General features: G+C 42.1%; 1 protein-coding gene across 1 annotated transcript in view; it reads left to right on the forward strand.

Annotated features, from left to right (window-relative positions):
- The window catches only part of LOC120048622 (basal cell adhesion molecule-like), a 92,261-nt gene that overhangs the window by 64,098 nt on the left and 9,795 nt on the right, over positions 1–18,368 (forward strand). The window contains exons 2-10 of the mRNA XM_038994722.1: positions 1,017–1,141; positions 5,376–5,595; positions 9,324–9,391; positions 10,122–10,218; positions 14,907–15,089; positions 15,520–15,641; positions 15,853–16,000; positions 16,156–16,271; positions 17,717–17,858. Of these exons, the coding sequence (XP_038850650.1) occupies positions 1,017–1,141; positions 5,376–5,595; positions 9,324–9,391; positions 10,122–10,218; positions 14,907–15,089; positions 15,520–15,641; positions 15,853–16,000; positions 16,156–16,271; positions 17,717–17,858 (1,221 nt within the window). The remainder of the gene's footprint in view (positions 1–1,016; positions 1,142–5,375; positions 5,596–9,323; positions 9,392–10,121; positions 10,219–14,906; positions 15,090–15,519; positions 15,642–15,852; positions 16,001–16,155; positions 16,272–17,716; positions 17,859–18,368) is intronic.

The following is an 18,368-nucleotide window of genomic DNA, read 5'->3' on the forward strand; positions in this document are numbered from 1 at the left end:
TTTTGTGTCTCAGTGTGTGATTTTGTGTCTCAGTGAGTGATTTTGTGTCTCAGTGTGTGATTTTGTGTCTCAGTGAGTGATTTTGTGTCTCAGTGAGTGATTTTGTCTCTCAGTGTGTGATTTTGTGTCTCAGTGAGTGATTTTGTGTCTCAGTGTGTGATTTTGTGTCTCAGTGAGTGATTTTGTGTCTCTCAGTGAGTATAAGGTGTGTTTGGGGTTAGTCACAGACTGCTGCCTCTTGCTGTTGTCTGTCTATTCGTTTATCTGTGTGTGTTATCTGTCTGGGGCATCACAGGAAAAGGTGTGCTCCAGCACTGATAAAGACCTGCCTAGGCGCCACTCAGCTGTCTTAGCTTTTTTACCTTTCTTTTGAAACAATCAGAAGCTCGGGGCTTTATGCAAACACACACACACACGCATACACACACATCTGTAGGCTTCATTTAATTACAGGAGCTGGTAGGTTCAGTTAAAGGATGGACAATCTGGACTCAACTCCACAGCTGGAATCCACTCCCATATATTTACCTCCCTCCATCCTTGTGTGTGTGTGTGTGTGTGTGTGTGTGTGTGTGTGTGTGTGTGTGTGTGTGTGTGTGTGTGTGTGTGTGTGTGTGTGTGTGTGTGTGTGTGTGTGTGTGTGTGTGTGTGTGTGTGTGTGTGTGTGTGTGTTTATGTTTATTACGTAACATGCCACACACACATCTTTGGTATGGAGCGTTGAACAGTGTGTGGCATGTGTGTGTAACGTTACACCCTTGCCTTTTCCATCAGCAAACATTCTCTGATCTTATCTTATGCTGTTCTTTGAACTTTCCAATTTTGTTTTAGACTCGTTTTTATATAATAATAGGTGTTTGACATAAAAACGTGTGTATTTAAACTCAACATAATAATGTGAAAGTGGCTCAATAACTAATCATCACCTCCCTCTCTCCCCCTCTCTTTCCCTCTCCCTCTCCCTCTCCCTCCCTCCCGTTCTCTCCTTCTCTCTCTCTCTATCTCTCTCTCTGCAGTGTGCTGGGCCGTCGTGACAGTGACAGTGACTCCCAAGGTGGAGGTGATCAAGGGAGAGTCAGCCAGTCTGCCCTGCACCTTCAAAATCCCTCCCTCCCTGAACAACATCGTAGAGTGGTTCATTGTAAGTCTCCTACTACTTTACTCCTGGCTTCCCACATTAAAAAAACACTACAGTTTACTATATAATACTACAGTGCTTACTATTGAATTCAGTAGTAAACTGTAGTATACTGTAGAATACTAAATACCCAAATCAAATCAAATTGTATTTGTCACATGCGCCAAATATAACAGGTATAGACTTACTATGAAATGCTTGCTTACAAGCCCTTAACCAACAATGCAGTTCAATAAATAAAGTTAAGAAAATATTGACTAAATAAACTAAAGTAACAAATAAAATAAAATAAAAAGTAACACAATAAAATTACATAACAATAACGAGGCTATATACAGGGGGTACCTGTACCGAGTCAATGTGCGGGGTTAGTACAGGTTAGTCGAGGTCATTTGTACATGTAGGTAGGGGTAATGTGATACACTGTAGTATCCCTCGATAATTTATAGTACTTACTATAGATGTTGTACTATTCTGTAGAATACTATAGTAAATACTACAGTATTATCTGCAAAAGAAACACTGTAGTAAATACTACAGTAATATCCACAAAAACACTACAGTAAATACTACAGTATTTAATTTCCATATACCCTGCCCATTCCCCTCCACATATCCCAATTTGTGCCACCCTTAATTGAGAAACCTACATGCCAAGTATGGACCGTAGTTTTGTGTTCCATGCAAAGAGAAAGCCTCCACTTCTATGTCAAAGATAATAAAACTAAAACGCTATAATAAACACCACAGTAATGTCCGTAAAAACACTACAGTAAATACTACAGTATAGTACAATCTGCAAAACACTACATTAATTACTATAGTATATACTACAGTTTTATTTTACTACAGTATTTATACTATAGCAAAAACACTATACTGTAGGGAATGCTACAGTAAATACCACAAAAACACTGCAGTGAATACTATAGTATTTATACAGTATTTTTTGTTGTATTTTTTCATGTGGAGTTGGTGCACTTTGGCCTATAATATCTTTTGACTCCCTGTATTCAGCAGAACCACTGAAAAACGTTTCCCTCATCAATCTACACACAATAACCCATAATGACAAAGCGAAAACTGTTTTTTAGACATTTTTGCTAATTTGCTAAAAAACTAAAATAACTTATTTACCTAAGTATTCAGACTCTTTGCTATGAGACTCCAAATTTTGCTCAGGTGCATTCTGTTTCCATTGATAATCCTTGAGATGTTTCTACAACTTGATTGGAGTCCACGTGTGGTAAATTCAAGTGATTGGACATGATTTGGAAAGACACACACCTGTCTATATAAGGTTCCACAGTTGACAGTGCATATCAGAGCAAAAACCAAGCCATGAGGTCGAAGGAATTGTCCGTAGAGCTCCGAGGCAGGATTTTGTAAAGTCATAGACCTGGGGAAGGGTACCAAAAATGTTCTGCAGCATTGAAGGTCCCCAAGAACACAGTGGCCTCCATCATTCATAAATGGAAGAATTTTGGAACCACCAAGACTCTTCCTACAGCTGGCCGCCCAGCCAAACTGAGCAATCGGGGGAGAAGGGCCTTGGTCAGGGAGGTGACGAAGAACCCGATGATCACTCTGACAGAGCTCCAGAGTTTCTCTGTGGAGATGGGTGAACCTTCCAGAAGAACAACCATCTCTGCAGCACTCCACCAATCAGGACTTTATGGTAGAGTGGCCAGATGGAAGCCACTCTGCTTTGAGTTTGCCAAAGGGCACCTAAAGAACTCTCAGACCATGAGAAACAAGATTCTCTGGTCTGATGAAACCAAGACTGAACTCTTTGGCCTGAATGCCAAGCGTCACGTCTGTAGGTGAAGTGTGGTGGTGGCAGCATCATGCTTTTGGGACTGAGAGACTAGTCAGGATCAAGGGAAAGATGAACGGAGCAAAGTACAAAGATATCCTTGATTAAAACCTCAGACTGGGGCGAAGGTTCACCTTCCAACAGGACAATGACCCTAAGCCCACAGTCAAGACATTGCAGGAGTGGTTTCATGTCACAACTTCCGCCGAAGTCGGTGCCTCTCCTTGTTCGGGCGGCGGTCGGCGTTGCCGGTCTACTAGCCATCGCCGATCCACTTTTCTTTTTCCTTTGGTTTTGTCTTTGTTTTCACACACCTGTTTTCCATTTCACAATGATTTGTTCCTGTATTTAAACCCTCTGTTTCCCCCATGGTGTTGTGCGGGATTATTCCATGTTCAGTTAGGTTTATTTTGATGGCTGGTTTTTTGACGGGTGCCCGTGCGTTATCTTTACCGTCTTGTTTTGGTCAAGTGTAATTGTTACCTTGTTCCTTGTTGAGTAAAGTACGTTGCTCACTCATTCTGCTCTCCTGCGCCTGACTTTATGCACCAGCTACACTCACCTTCTGACATTTCGAGTCAAGTCTCTGAATGTCTTTGAGTGGCCCAGCCAGAGCCCGGACTTGAACCCGATCAAACATCTCTGGAGAGACCTGAAAATAGCTGTGCAGCGACGCTCCCAATCCAACCTGACAGAACTTGAGAGGATCTGCAGAGAAGAATGGGAGAAACTCCCCATGTAATCGCTGCCAAAGGTGCTTCAACAAAGTACTGAGTAAACGGTCTGAATACTTGTAAATGTGATATTTCAGTTTTTTTTTGTTAATACATTTGCAAAAAAATCAAAAAATCTGTTTTTGCTTTTTCGTTATGGGTTATTGTGTGTAGATTGATGAGGGGGGAAAACTATTAAATCAATTTTAGAATAAGGCTGTCATGTAACAAAATGCGGAAAAGGGTCAAGTGGTCTGAATACTTTCTGAAGGCGCTGTACATATCTCTGTGAAGTGTCTCTGTTGTTTATTGAACTTGTGAAAAACATTTCCTCTCTGGCCATCTACCACTTCCCCTCTCTCCTCTTCCCCTCTCTCCTCTTCCCCTCTCTCCACCCTGATTGTCTTTCATCTTATTTCTCTACTTCACTCTCTCTCTAATCTCCCTCCTCTCTCTCCCTCCCCTCTCTCTTTCCCTCTCCCCCTCTCCTTCCTCTCCCCCTCTCCCCCTCTCTCCTCTTCCCCTCTCTAATCTCCCTCCTCTCTCTCCCTCCCCTCTCTCTTTCCCTCTCCCCCTCTCCCCCTCTCTCCTCTTCCCCTCTCTAATCTCCCTCCTCTCTCTCCCTCCCCTCTCTCTTTCCCTCTCCCCTCTCTCCTCTTCCCCTCTCTCCTCTCCCCCTCTCTCCTCTCTCCTCTCCCCCTCTCTCCTCTTCCCCTCTCTAATCTCCCTCCTCTCTCTCCCTCCCCTCTCTCTTTCCCTCTCCCCTCTCTCCTCTTCCCCTCTCTCCTCTCTCCTCTCCCCCTCTCTAATCTCCCTCCTCTCTCTCCCTCCCCTCTCTCTTTCCCTCTCCCCTCTCTCCTCTTCCCCTCTCTCCTCTCTCCTCTCCCCCTCTCCCCCTCTCCTCCTCTTCCCCTCTCTCCTCTTCCCCTCTCCTCCTCTTCCCCTCTCTCCTCTTCCCCTCTCTCCTCTTCCCCTCTCCCCCTCTCCCCCTCTCCTCCTCTTCCCCTCTCTCCTCTTCCCCTCTCTCCTCTTCCCCTCTCCCCTCTCTCCTCTTCCCCTCTCCCCTCTCCCCCTCTCCCCTCTCCCCCTCTCTCCTCTCCCCCTCTCCCCTCTCCCCCTCTCTCCTCTTCCCCTCTCCCCCTCTCCCCCTCTCTCCTCTTCCCCTCTCTCCTCTCCCCCTCTCTCCTCTCCCCCTCTCCCCCTCTCTCCTCTCCCCCTCTCTCCTCTTCCCCTCTCCCCCTCTCTCCTCTCCTCCTCTTCTCCTCTCCCCTCTCCTCCTCTCTCCTCTTCCCCTCTCGCCCCTCTCCCCCTTTTCCTCTCCCTCTTCCTCTCCCTCCTCTTCCCCTCTCCCCCTCTCCCCCTCTCTCCTCTTCCCCTCTCCCCTCTTCCCCTCTCTCCTCTTCCCCTCTCCCCTCTCCCCCTCTCTCCTCTTCCCCTCTCTCCTCTCCCCCTCTCCCCCTCTCTCCTCTCTCCTCTCCCCCTCTCCCCCTCTCCCCCTCTCTCCTCTCCCCCTCTCTCCTCTTCCCCTCTCCCCCTCTCTCCTCTCCCCCTCTCTCCTCTCCCCCTCTCTCCTCTTCCCCTCTCTCCTCTCCCCCTCTCTCCTCTTCCCCTCTCCCCCTCTCCCCCTCTCTCCTCTTCCCCTCTCTCCTCTTCCCCTCTCTCCTCTTCCCCTCTCTCCTCTCCCCCTCTCTCCTCTTCCCCTCACCAGGAGGAGGGTGGCACTAGGAAGCGTGTTGCGTTCCGCTCCGTGTCGGGCGGCGAGGGGAAGACTGATGAGGGGACACGTCTGTCCGACAGAGTGACCATGGGAAGGGACTTTTCTCTGACCATCTCCCCCGTGGCGGTGGAGGACCAGCTGCCCTTCTACTGCCAGGTCACTGCTGGCCCTGCTGGAGTCGGAGAGGCCATCACACAGCTCAAAGTCTTCTGTGAGTTACTGACCACTGACCTTTAGAGTGACCCTACTGTGACCTTTAGAGTGATCCTACTGTGACCTTTAGTAACTGATGCGGTCTTCGCTGTATGGGATGCCGGCTGGATTTTGACTGTCGGGATGAGAGTGTGTGTGTTGTGTGTGCTGGAGGAGAGTGTGTATGTTGTGTGTGATTGTGAGTGTGAGCATCTAAATCAACGATTAACGTACAAACTTAGTTAATGAACAATATTATTTTTGCATTGCAGAGTGTAGTCAATAATAAGCATTATACATGAACTAAATAGTGAGTAGAACAACGTAAAATGATTGAGATAATAAATGGTAGTGAAAGTAAGACTCTTTCTTGCACCTTAACATCATCTTTGTAAGAAAGCTATGTCTAATAAGCTGCCCAGAGGTCAATTAGTCCTATGAACATCACACTTGACACAATTTGTTAATAGTTCAATTGCATCTGTCATGTCTAATAGATGTCATCTTAATGACCGTCCAGAATTCTCCTGATTTATCACCATGGCGATGAGAGCTGACCCCAGACCAGGTCATTGTGTCCTTGTCACCCTCTGCAACCCCAACACATTAGCAATCCTATTCCTAGTGTTAAAATACACCAGGAAGTAAAATGTTTGGGGTTGGCCCAATATCAATAAATATCATTATTTTGGGTTGGGCCAATGGGGGTAGAGGGTGAATGGTGTTGGTTAGAGAATTGAGTGACACTTCAATAACCATTTAAGTGCTGTTTAAAAGGCTCTGTAAGTCATTCATTAACGTGCATGTGCCCTATAGACATTCAAGTCTGAAGGAATTACTTAGGATGTAAATGGCTATTAGTTCACACATTGTAAAGTAGATGTCATATGTGCCATTATTATTATTTTTTTTTTTAAACCTTTATTTAACTAGGCAAGTCAGTTAAGAACAAATTCTTATTTATAATGATGGCCTACCACCGGCCAAACCTGGACGACGCTGGGCCAATTGTGTGCCGCCCTATGGGACTCTCAATCACGGCCGGTTGTGATACAGCCTGGATTATAAAGAGTACCTTAATGGAGCACTGATACAATTAATTAAGACAAGTCAAATACCTGACTATAGACTTTAACAGGCCACTCAGGACTGTTCCCTAAAGTACTGTATCTCCTCTTTGTCTGCCTTCCTCTCCCAACTGAATAGGAGCAGTTTTTAATGACTCCCTACAAGGGCTGAGGGATAGCCTGAGTGTTCTGAAACAATGGGCTTCCCAGGGGAGGTTTACACTACAGCAGCAGGTATAATGGTCTGAGCAGAAAGGGAAACAGTGATACACTCACTGACACCATACATCCTGCCTCCATTTCCCTCAGCTGTGTGTGTGTGTGTGTGTGTGTGTGTGTGTGTGTGTGTGTGTGTGTGTGTGTGTGTGTGTGTGTGTGTGTGTGTGTGTGTGTGTGTGTGTGTGTGTGTGTGTGTGTGTGTGTGTGTGTGCACATGTGTGTATGTGTCTGTACGTGCATCCATGCATGCTACTTCCTTCTCTATGGCGTCTTTCATTTCCATGTGGAAACTGACACCCATGTTAAACAATGTGTTACATTTCTGCCAGTTCTAGTCAGCAAACAGACACCTGGAAGAACAATGAGGAGCAAGACAGAGTAGAGAGAGTAATATAGAAAGAGAGGAGTGAAGGGAGAGGAATTAGGGAGAGTTAGGGAGGTGAGAGAGAGAAAGATGGAGGGAGGAAAGAGAGATAGAACGATAGAGGGAGGAGAGAGAGAGAAAGAGGGAGGAGAGAGAGAGGGAGAAGAGAGAGAAATATGAAGGGAGGTGAGAGAGAGAAAGATAGAGGGAGGAGAGCGAGAGGGATGAGAGAGAGATAAAGAAATATAGAGGGAGGTGAGAAAAATAGAGGGAGGTGAGAGAGAGAAAGATAGAGGGAGGAGAGAGAAAGATAGAGGGAGGAGAGCGAGAGGGATGAGAGAGAGAGAAAGAAATATAGAGGGAGGTGAGAAAAATAGAGGGAGGTGAGATAGAGGGAGATGAGGGAGAGAAAGATAGAGGGAGGAGAGAGAGAGAAAGATAGAGGGAGGAGGGCGAGAGGGATGAGAGAGAGAGAGAAAGAAATATAGAGGGAGGTGAGAAAAATAGAGGGAGGTGAGATTGAGGGAGAGAAAGATAGAGGGAGGAGAGAGAGAGAAAGATAGAGGGAGGAGAGAGAGAGAAAGATAGAGGGAGGTGAAAGAGAGAGAAATATAGAGGGAGGTGAAAGAGAGAGAAATATAGAGGGAGGTGAGAGAGAGAGGGAGAAGAGATAGAAATATAGAGAGAAGGATAGAGGGAGGAGAGAGAGAGAAAGATAGAGGGAGGAGAGAGAGAGAGATAGAGGGAGGAGAGAGAGAGATGGAGAAGAGATATAAATAGAGGGAGGAGAGAGAGCGAAAGATAGAGGGAGGAGAGAGAGAGAGATAGAGATAGAAGGAGAAGAGAGAGAGAAATATAGAGAGAAAGATAGACGGATGAGAGAGAGAGAAAGATAGAGGGAAGAGAGATAGAGAGAGAGATAGAGAGAGAGATAGAAGGAGAAGAGAGAGAGAAAGATAGAGAGAGAGATAGAGCGAGAGAGATAGAGAGAGAGAGAAAGATAGAGGGAGGAGAGAGAGAGAGAGAGATAGATAGAGGGAGGGGAGAGAGAGATAGAGAGAGATAGAGGGAGAAGAGAGAGAGAAAGATAAAGGGAGGTGAGAGAGAGAGAGATAGAGGGTGAAGAGAGAGAAATATAAAGAGAAAGATAGAGGGAGAGAGAGAGAGAGAGATAGAGGGAGAAGAGAGAGAGAAAGATAAAGGGAGGTGAGAGAGAGAAAGATAGAGGGAGGAGAGAGAGAGAAATATAGAGAGAAAGATAAAGGGAGGTGAGATAGAGATAGGAAGATCACACCAATGTTATTAAATGTCTGCTGTTTATTTTTATAGTCAGACGGCAGCTGTGGTCTCGCTGCGATACCATGACCTTGCATGTGAATGAGCGAGGGAGTGAGATATACATAGATGACGAAGAGATAGAAACAGAGGGAACATACAGCACTGTGTGAGAGAGAGAATGAGGAGTGTGTCTCTTGTCTGTGACCGTATCAGCCCACAGCAACCGAGGTCACAGTGGAATAATACACACAGGGATGTTTACCATTGCCCTAATCGGAGGTGTGTGTGGTTGTGTGTGGTTGTGTGTGTGTGTGTGTGTATGTGTGTGTGTGTGTGTGTGTGTGTGTGTGTGTGTGTGTGTGTGTGTGTGTGTGTGTGTGTGTGTGTGTGTGTGTGTGTGTGTGTGTGTGTGTGTGTGTGTGTGTGTGTGTGTACGTGCATTTATGTGCATGCACTGCATATGTGTGTGTGTCTGTTACAGTAAATAAATGGCACTTGTCTCTCTCAGGGTGACGTGAGCTTGGCACCTCGAGCTCACCCTGTCTGTGTCAAGGCCCTGAGTGTTTCCGTCCTGTGATTGGTTCAGGAAGGGGATAGCAAAGTATTTCCAGTCAACCAAATACATGTGTATACCTAGAAATGCCTGTCTGACTGCACTGGAACTATATATATACTGTATATATACTGTGCATATATTCATGGGAACAGCTATGCTTATTTGAATTCAGATACCGTAATATACTGTATCAGAAAATGTGAAAATAGTGGACTTGCATTTTGTAAAGCTCTGATCTGAGAATATAACTCCCTCTTCCTCAGTCGCTCCAGAGATGCCAGAGGTCACTGGATCCAACCAGGCCCTATCTGTTGGTGACTCCTCCACACAGGTTGGTTTCAACTATTTGTCCTGTAAACTTCCATTGTCCTCCAATGTTCTTCCATTGTCCTCTAATGTTCTTCCATTGTCCTCCAATGTTCCTCCATTGTCCTCTAATGTTCTTCCATTGTCCTCCAATGTTCCTCCATTGTCCTCTAATGTTCTTCCATTGTCCTCCAATGTTCTTCAGTTGTCCTCCAATGTTCTTCCATTGTCCTCTAATGTTCTTCCGTTGTCCTCCAATGTTCTTCCATTGTCCTCTAATGTTCTTCCATTGTCCTCCAATGTTCTTCCATTGTCCTCTAATGTTCTTCCATTGTCCTCCAATGTTCTTCCATTGTCCTCTAATGTTCTTCCATTGTCCTCCAATGTTATTCCATTGTCCTCCAATGTTCTTCCATTGTCTTCCAATGTTCTTCCATTGTCCTCCAATGTTCTTCCGTTGTCCTCCAATGTTCTTCCGTTGTCCTCCAATGTTCTTCCGTTGTCCTCCAATGTTCTTCCGTTGTCCTCCAATGTTCTTCCGTTGTCCTCCAATGTTCTTCCGTTGTCCTCCAATGTTCTTCAGTTGTCCTCCAATGTTATTCCATTGTCCTCTAAGGTTATTCCATTGTCCTCTAATGTTATTCCATTGTCCTCCAATGTTCTTCCATTGTCCTCCAATGTTCTTCCGTTGTCCTCTAATGTTCTTCCATTGTCCTCTAATGTTCTTCCGTTGTCCTTGTGTGTGTGTGTGTCAGGTGGGCCAGTGTGTGAGCCATAACGGTCACCCCCAGCCCAGGATCATCTGGTTCCAGGACTCCAAGCCTCTGCCTGAGGTCAAGGACAACAAAGAGAGTGAGTATACACTACCTCTACATACTACTACTACTACTACTACTACTACACTGTAAACAAAAATATGCTAGTTGTTTCAACTAATTATTATTAAGTAACTGGTTCCACAGACTTTTTTTTTGTTTACTCAACTTTTCAGTCTAAAATATAATTGTTGACCCAAACTTAGCACCAATGTGAGAAAACGTAGGCAAAAACTTTGTCAACTTAAAATGATGTGTTTTCTCAACTTGTCTGGTGTGTTGATTCAACTAGAACTTGTTCTCTGTTCATCTTACCTAAAAAGTACCAGTTACACACACCGTGCTTTTAACATGTTTTCAATTTACATATTTGACACATGTTGACATGATTACATTATGCATGTTCATGTATACAGTAATTATTATTCAATTTCCTTACCTGGGATTTGACCTCACAACCTCTTGGTTCAGGGCATTCCGATCTTCCTGCTGCGCCACCATGTAAAACAAAACCCAGCTATGGGACCTGTTACTTATTAATAATTAGTTGAAACAGCTAGATTTTTTTTTACAGTGTCCTACAACCACCTGCCACTACAGTATTACTACAGTCGGCCTCCGCCCAGCACCCTGGCCTGAACTTTAGTTACTGTCACTAGCTGGCTACCTCCTGGTTACTCTACCCTGCACCTTAGAGGCTGCTGCGCTATGTACATAGACATGGAACCACTGGTCCTTTTAATAATGGAACACTGGTCACTATAATAATGTTAACATACTATTTTACCCACTTCATAATAATGTTAACATACTATTTTACCCACTTCATAATAATGTTTACATACTATTTTACCCACTTCATAATAATGTTTACATGCTATTTTACCCACTTCATAATAGTGTTTACATACTATTTTACCCACTTCATAATAATGTTTACATACTATTTTACCCACTTCATAATAATGTTGACATGCTATTTTACCCACTTCATAATAATGTTTACATGCTATTTTACCCACTTCATAATAATGTTTACATGCTATTTTACCCACTTCATAATGTTTACATACTATTTTACCCACTTCATAATAATGTTTACATGCTATTTTACCCACTTCATAATAATGTTTACATGCTATTTTACCCACTTCATAATAATGTTTACATGCTATTTTACCCACTTCATAATAATGTTTACATACTATTTTACCCACTTCATAATAATGTTTACATACTATTTTACCCACTTCATAATAATGTTTACATACTATTTTACCCACTTCATAATAATGTTTACATACTATTTTACCCACTTCATAATAATGTTTACATGCTATTTTACCCACTTCATAATAATGTTTACATACTATTTTACCCACTTCATAATAATGTTTACATACTATTTTACCCACTTCATAATAATGTTTACATACTATTTTACCCACTTCATAATAATGTTTACATACTATTTTACCCACTTCATAATAATGTTTACATGCTATTTTACCCACTTCATAATAATGTTAACATACTATTTTACCCACTTCATAATAATGTTTACATACTATTTTACCCACTTCATAATAATGTTTACATACTATTTTACCCACTTCATAATAATGTTTACATACTATTTTACCCACTTCATAATAATGTTTACATACTATTTTACCCACTTCATAATAATGTTTACATACTATTTTACCCACTTCATAATAATGTTTACATACTATTTTACCCACTTCATAATAATGTTTACATGCTATTTTACCACTTCATAATAATGTTTACATGCTATTTTACCACTTCATAATAATGTTGACATGCTATTTTACCCACTTCATAATAATGTTTACATACTATTTTACCCACTTCATAATAATGTTTACATACTATTTTACCCACTTCATAATAATGTTTACATGCTATTTTACCCACTTCATAATAATGTTTACATACTATTTTACCCACTTCATAATAATGTTTACATACTATTTTACCCACTTCATAATAATGTTTACATACTATTTTACCCACTTCATAATAATGTTTACATACTATTTTACCCACTTCATAATAATGTTTACATGCTATTTTACCCACTTCATAATAATGTTAACATACTATTTTACCCACTTCATAATAATGTTTACATACTATTTTACCCACTTCATAATAATGTTTACATACTATTTTACCCACTTCATAATAATGTTTACATGCTATTTTACCCACTTCATAATAATGTTTACATACTATTTTACCCACTTCAAAATAATGTTTACATACTATTTTACCCACTTCATAATAATGTTTACATACTATTTTACCCACTTCATAATAATGTTTACATACTATTTTACCCACTTCATAATAATGTTTACATACTATTTTACCCACTTCATAATAATGTTTACATGCTATTTTACCCACTTCATAATAATGTTTACATACTATTTTACCCACTTCATAATAATGTTTACATACTATTTTACCCACTTCATAATAATGTTTACATGCTATTTTACCCACTTCATAATAATGTTTACATACTATTTTACCCACTTCATAATAATGTTTACATGCTATTTTACCCACTTCATAATAATGTTTACATGCTATTTTACCCACTTCATAATAATGTTTACATACTATTTTACCCACTTCATAATAATGTTTACATACTATTTTACCCACTTCATAATAATATTTACATACTATTTTACCCACTTCATAATAATGTTTACATACTATTTTACCCACTTCATAATAATGTTTACATACTATTTTACCCACTTCATAATAATGTTTACATGCTATTTTACCCACTTCATAATAATGTTTACATACTATTTTACCCACTTCATAATAATGTTTCCATACTATTTTACCCACTTCATAATAATGTTTACATACTATTTTACCCACTTCATATAATGTTTACATACTATTTTACCCACTTCATAATAATGTTTACATGCTATTTTACCCACTTCATAATAATGTTTACATACTATTTTACCCACTTCATAATAATGTTTACATACTATTTTACCCACTTCATAATAATGTTTACATACTATTTTACCCACTTCATAATAATGTTTACATGCTATTTTACCCACTTCATAATAATGTTTACATGCTATTTTACCCACTTCATAATAATGTTAACATACTATTTTACCCACTTCATAATAATGTTTACATACTATTTTACCCACTTCATAATAATGTTTACATACTATTTTACCCACTTCATAATAATGTTTACATACTATTTTACCCACTTCATAATAATGTTTACATGCTATTTTACCCACTTCATAATAATGTTTACATGCTATTTTACCCACTTCATAATAATGTTTACATACTATTTTACCCACTTCATAATAATGTTTACATGCTATTTTACCCACTTCATAATAATGTTTACATACTATTTTACCCACTTCATAATAATGTTTACATGCTATTTTACCCACTTCATAATAATGTTTACATACTATTTTACCCACTTCATAATAATGTTTACATGCTATTTTACCCACTTCATAATAATGTTAACATACTATTTTACCCACTTCATAATAATGTTTACATACTATTTTACCCACTTCATAATAATGTTTACATACTATTTTACCCACTTCATAATAATGTTTACATTCTATTTTACCCACTTCATAATAATGTTTACATACTATTTTACCCACTTCATAATAATGTTTACATACTATTTTACCCACTTCATAATAATGTTTACATGCTATTTTACCCACTTCATAATAATGTTTACATGCTATTTTACCCACTTCATAATAATGTTTACATACTATTTTACCCACTTCATAATAATGTTTACATGCTATTTTACCCACTTCATAATAATGTTTACATACTATTTTACCCACTTCATAATAATGTTTACATACTATTTTACCCACTTCATAATAATGTTTACATACTATTTTACCCGCTTCATAATAATGTTTACATGCTATTTTACCCACTTCATAATAATGTTTACATACTATTTTACCCACTTCAAAATAATGTTTACATACTATTTTACCCACTTCATAATAATGTTTACATACTATTTTACCCACTTCATAATAATGTTTACATACTATTTTACCTACTTCATAATAATGTTTACATACTATTTTACCCACTTCATAATAATGTTTACATACTATTTTACCTACTTCATAATAATGTTTACATACTATTTTACCCACTTCATAATAATGTTTACATACTATTTTACCTACTTCATAATAATGTTTACATACTATTTTACCCACTTCATAATAATGTTTACATACTATTTTACCCACTTCATGTGTATATACTTTATTCTAGTATTCTACAGACATATTACATATTCTGTCCATATACTGTCCATAATGTCTATACATACCGTCGTATATTCTATTCTTCTACTTTTTACATTTGTGTGTATTGTTAGATACTACTGCGCTGTTGGAGCTAGGAACACAAGCATCTCGCTACACCCGCGAAAACATCTGCTAAACACGTTTATGTGACCAATAACATCTGATTAGATTTCTGATTTGATTTACTACTTCATTGTACAGTCAGAAGCATCAAGCATAAAATCAAGTCAATTCCTGACAACTGCATATCCCGGGAATTAATTCTGTCTCATTCCAGTCAACCCCTTCTGTTCTACCTCTCTCTCTCCCCCTCCAGAGGTGTACATGGTGCCGTCAGTGGTAAAGGAAGCATCAGGTCTGTTCACCATCACCAGCACCCTGATGATGCAGCCCCAGAAGGCTGACAAGGACAGCGTGTACCACTGCACCGTGGAGTACAGCATGCCCAACGACATGATCAAACAGATCGACTCTGACACCTTCTCCCTCACCCTCAACTGTGAGTGGCTGTCTGTCTGTCTGTCTGTATCTGTCTCCTCACTCTCTCTCATTCTTTCTCCCTCCTACTCTCTCTTTTTCTGTCTCTCTGTCTGTCTGCCCTACTCTTTGTTTTTCTCCCTGTGCTCTCTGTCCATCATCCTATTATTGTTGTCAGAAACTGCCGTCCTGAGACCAGCCTGTCATTCATCACCCTTTTCAGCTCGCCCTCTCCCTCTGCCTTCCTCCCTCTCTCTCTCTCTCCCTCTGCCTCCCTCCCTCCCTCTCGCTCTCTCTCTCCCTCTGCCTCCCGCCCTCTCTTGCTCTCTCTCTCCCTCCCTCTCCCTCTGCCTCCCTCCCTCTCTTTCTCTCTCTCTCTCTCTCCCTCCCTCTCCCTCTGCCTCCCTCTCTTTCTCTCTCTCTCTCCCTCCCTCTCCTCCTCTCTTATCCAGATCCCTCTGAGACAGCGACCTTTGTCCTGGTGAACACTGAGCCAATCAGAGAGGGTGACGAGGTGAAGATGATGTGTGAGACAGACGGAAACCCTCAGCCTGAGATTGAGTTCTTCAAGGATGTAAGGACCAGCACACATTTACTGCATTTCAGACAGTGCATTTCAGACAGTTTGTGTATAGCAGCAGTGCAGCTATACACAAACCCTACAGTACTGCCATAGTCCACCCTGTTCATCTCATAAATCATTGAATAATCTCTCTCTCTTTCAATCCCCCCCTCTCTCCACCTCTCTCTCTCGCTCCCTCTTTCTTGCTCTCTCTCATGCTCAGGGGATAAACATTAAGGAAGGAGTTGCAGGGGGACTTTTGACTCTGAAGTCCGTCAAGCGTTCGGATGCTGGGGTGTACAAGTGTACGGCCATCGACTTTGATAACCTGGATGCTGATCTTAATGGAGAAGTCACTCTCTCTGTCCACTGTGAGTATCTATCCATCCTCCTGTCTCCCCTGAGGTGGTACACTTTTGATCCCAGAACATAATCCATTTTAAAAGATCCTCTCTCTCTTCACCACCCTCTTTCTCTCTCCCTCCTCCCCCTCTTTCTTTGTATCCCTCTTTTCTCTGCCTCTCAGACATTGACCCAATGAGTGTGAGGCCTGCCGGTCCATTGTCGACAATGACGGGAGACATGGTGGAGCTGCAGTGTAAGACCAAGGCCTCAGACACACACACCGTCCAATGGAAGAAGGCAAGTCCAGTCCACCTCTCCCTGCTTCCTCCCTGTGTAACTACCAGTCCACCTCTCCCTGCTTCCTCCCTGTGTTACTACCAGTCCACCTCTCCCTGCTTCCTCCCTGTGTTACTACCAGTCCACCTCTCCCTGCTTCCCCTCTGTGTTACTACCAGTCCACCTCTCCCTGCTTCCTCCCTGTGTTACTACCAGTCTACCTCTCCCTGCTTCCTCCCTGTTTTACAAGCAGTCCACCTCTCCCTGCTTCCTCCCTGTGTTACTACCAGTCCACCTCTCTCTGCTTCCTCCCTGTGTTACTACCAGTTCATCACTCTCTGCTTCCCCTCTGTGTTACTACCAGTCCACCTCTCTCTGCTTCCTCCATGTGTTACTACCAGTCCACCTCTCCCTGCTTCCTCCCTGTGTTACTACCAGTCCACCTCTCTCTGCTTCCTCCATGTGGTACTAAAAGTTCATCACTCTATGCTTCCCCTCTGTGTTACTACCAGTCCACCTCTCTCTGCTTCCTCCCTGTGTTACTACCAGTCCACCTCTCTCTGCTTCCTCCCTGTGTTACTACCAGTCCACCTCTCCCTGCTTCCTCCCTGTGTTACTACCAGTCCACCTCTCCCTGCTTCCTCCATGTGTTACTACCAGTCCACCTCTCCCTGCTTCCCCTCTGTGTTACTACCAGTCCACCTCTCCCTGCTTCCTCCCTGTGTTACTACCAGTCCACCTCTCTCTGCTTCCTCCCTGTGTTACTACCAGTCCACCTCTCCCTGCTTCCTCCCTGTGTTACTACCAGTCCACCTCTCTCTGCTTCCCCCCTGTGTTACTACCAGTCCACCTCTCCCTGCTTCCTCCCTGTGTTACTACCAGTCCACCTCTCCCTGCTTCCTCCCTGTGTTACTACCAGTCCACCGCTCCCTGCTTCCTCCCTGTGTTACTACCAGTCCACCTCTCTCTGCTTCCTCCCTGTGTTACTACCAGTCCACCTCTCCCTGCTTCCTCCCTGTGTTACTACCAGTCCACCTCTCTCTGCTTCCTCCCTGTGTTACTACCAGTCCACCTCTCCCTGCTTCCTCCCTGTGTTACTACCAGTCCACCTCTCCCTGCTTCCTCCCTGTGTTACTACCAGTCCACCTCTCCCTGCTTCCTCCCTGTGTTACTACCAGTCCACCTCTCCCTGCTTCCTCCCTGTCTTACTACCAGTCCACCTCTCCCTGCTTCCTCCCTGTGTTACTACCAGTCCACCGCTCCCTGCTTCCTCCCTGTGTTACTACCAGTCCACCTCTGATCTGGCTGTTGTTTGTTGTGAACGTGTTACTGGGTAAGGTATGTGGTTGTACTGAGCAGGACTGAGTTTTTGTGAGAAACCGGAGAGGGCGTGGAAGAACAAGACATATAGAAATTGAGTGTGTGTCCAACTGTCCCCTAACCTCATACCTGTGTGTGTTCAACAGGGCTCCACGGTGCTGTCCCAGACTGGTGTCTTGTCTCTGAAGTCAGTGACATTCGCTGAAGCTGGCGAGTACTCCTGTGTGGGCGCAGTGCCCTCTGTGCTCGGACTCACCTCCAAGGCCAGCGTCAATCTCACCGTCTCAGGTACACAGAAGCACTGTGTATTTTTTTTTCCATTCTTTGAATGTTTTTACTTAGTACATTGTGGATGTTTTGTTTTTTTTATGAAATGTGGAACAAAAATATCTTCTTGTATAAACATTTTAAGAAAGTGAGAGAAAAAAATCCTAAATATCTGATATTCCTTCTAAATAAAACAGAAAGTGTGATAGCATGTCAGACACTTTCTCTTTTGAATTAAAAAAAAGGTTGTTCATCACGTCCAAATTGTCCAAACAGACCCTGTGGTGGTTCTGAGATTGTTCAGATAGGACTACAGGGCTTCTTAATGTATAGATAGATAAGACTCAGATGGAGTAAAGGAAGTGGTGATGGAACAGTATATCATAAGACTCAGATGGCGTAAAGGAAGTGGTGATGGAACAGTATATCTCTTCCTGTGGTGGACTTTAATTGTTATTTTATTCCCTGCCATTCTCTCCCTCCTCTTTCTCTCTGTATCCATCCCTCTCTTTTTCCTCTCTCCCACTTTCT

This window comes from Salvelinus namaycush, chromosome 5 (assembly GCF_016432855.1).
Source record: "Salvelinus namaycush isolate Seneca chromosome 5, SaNama_1.0, whole genome shotgun sequence".
Taxonomy (NCBI): domain Eukaryota; kingdom Metazoa; phylum Chordata; class Actinopteri; order Salmoniformes; family Salmonidae; genus Salvelinus; species Salvelinus namaycush.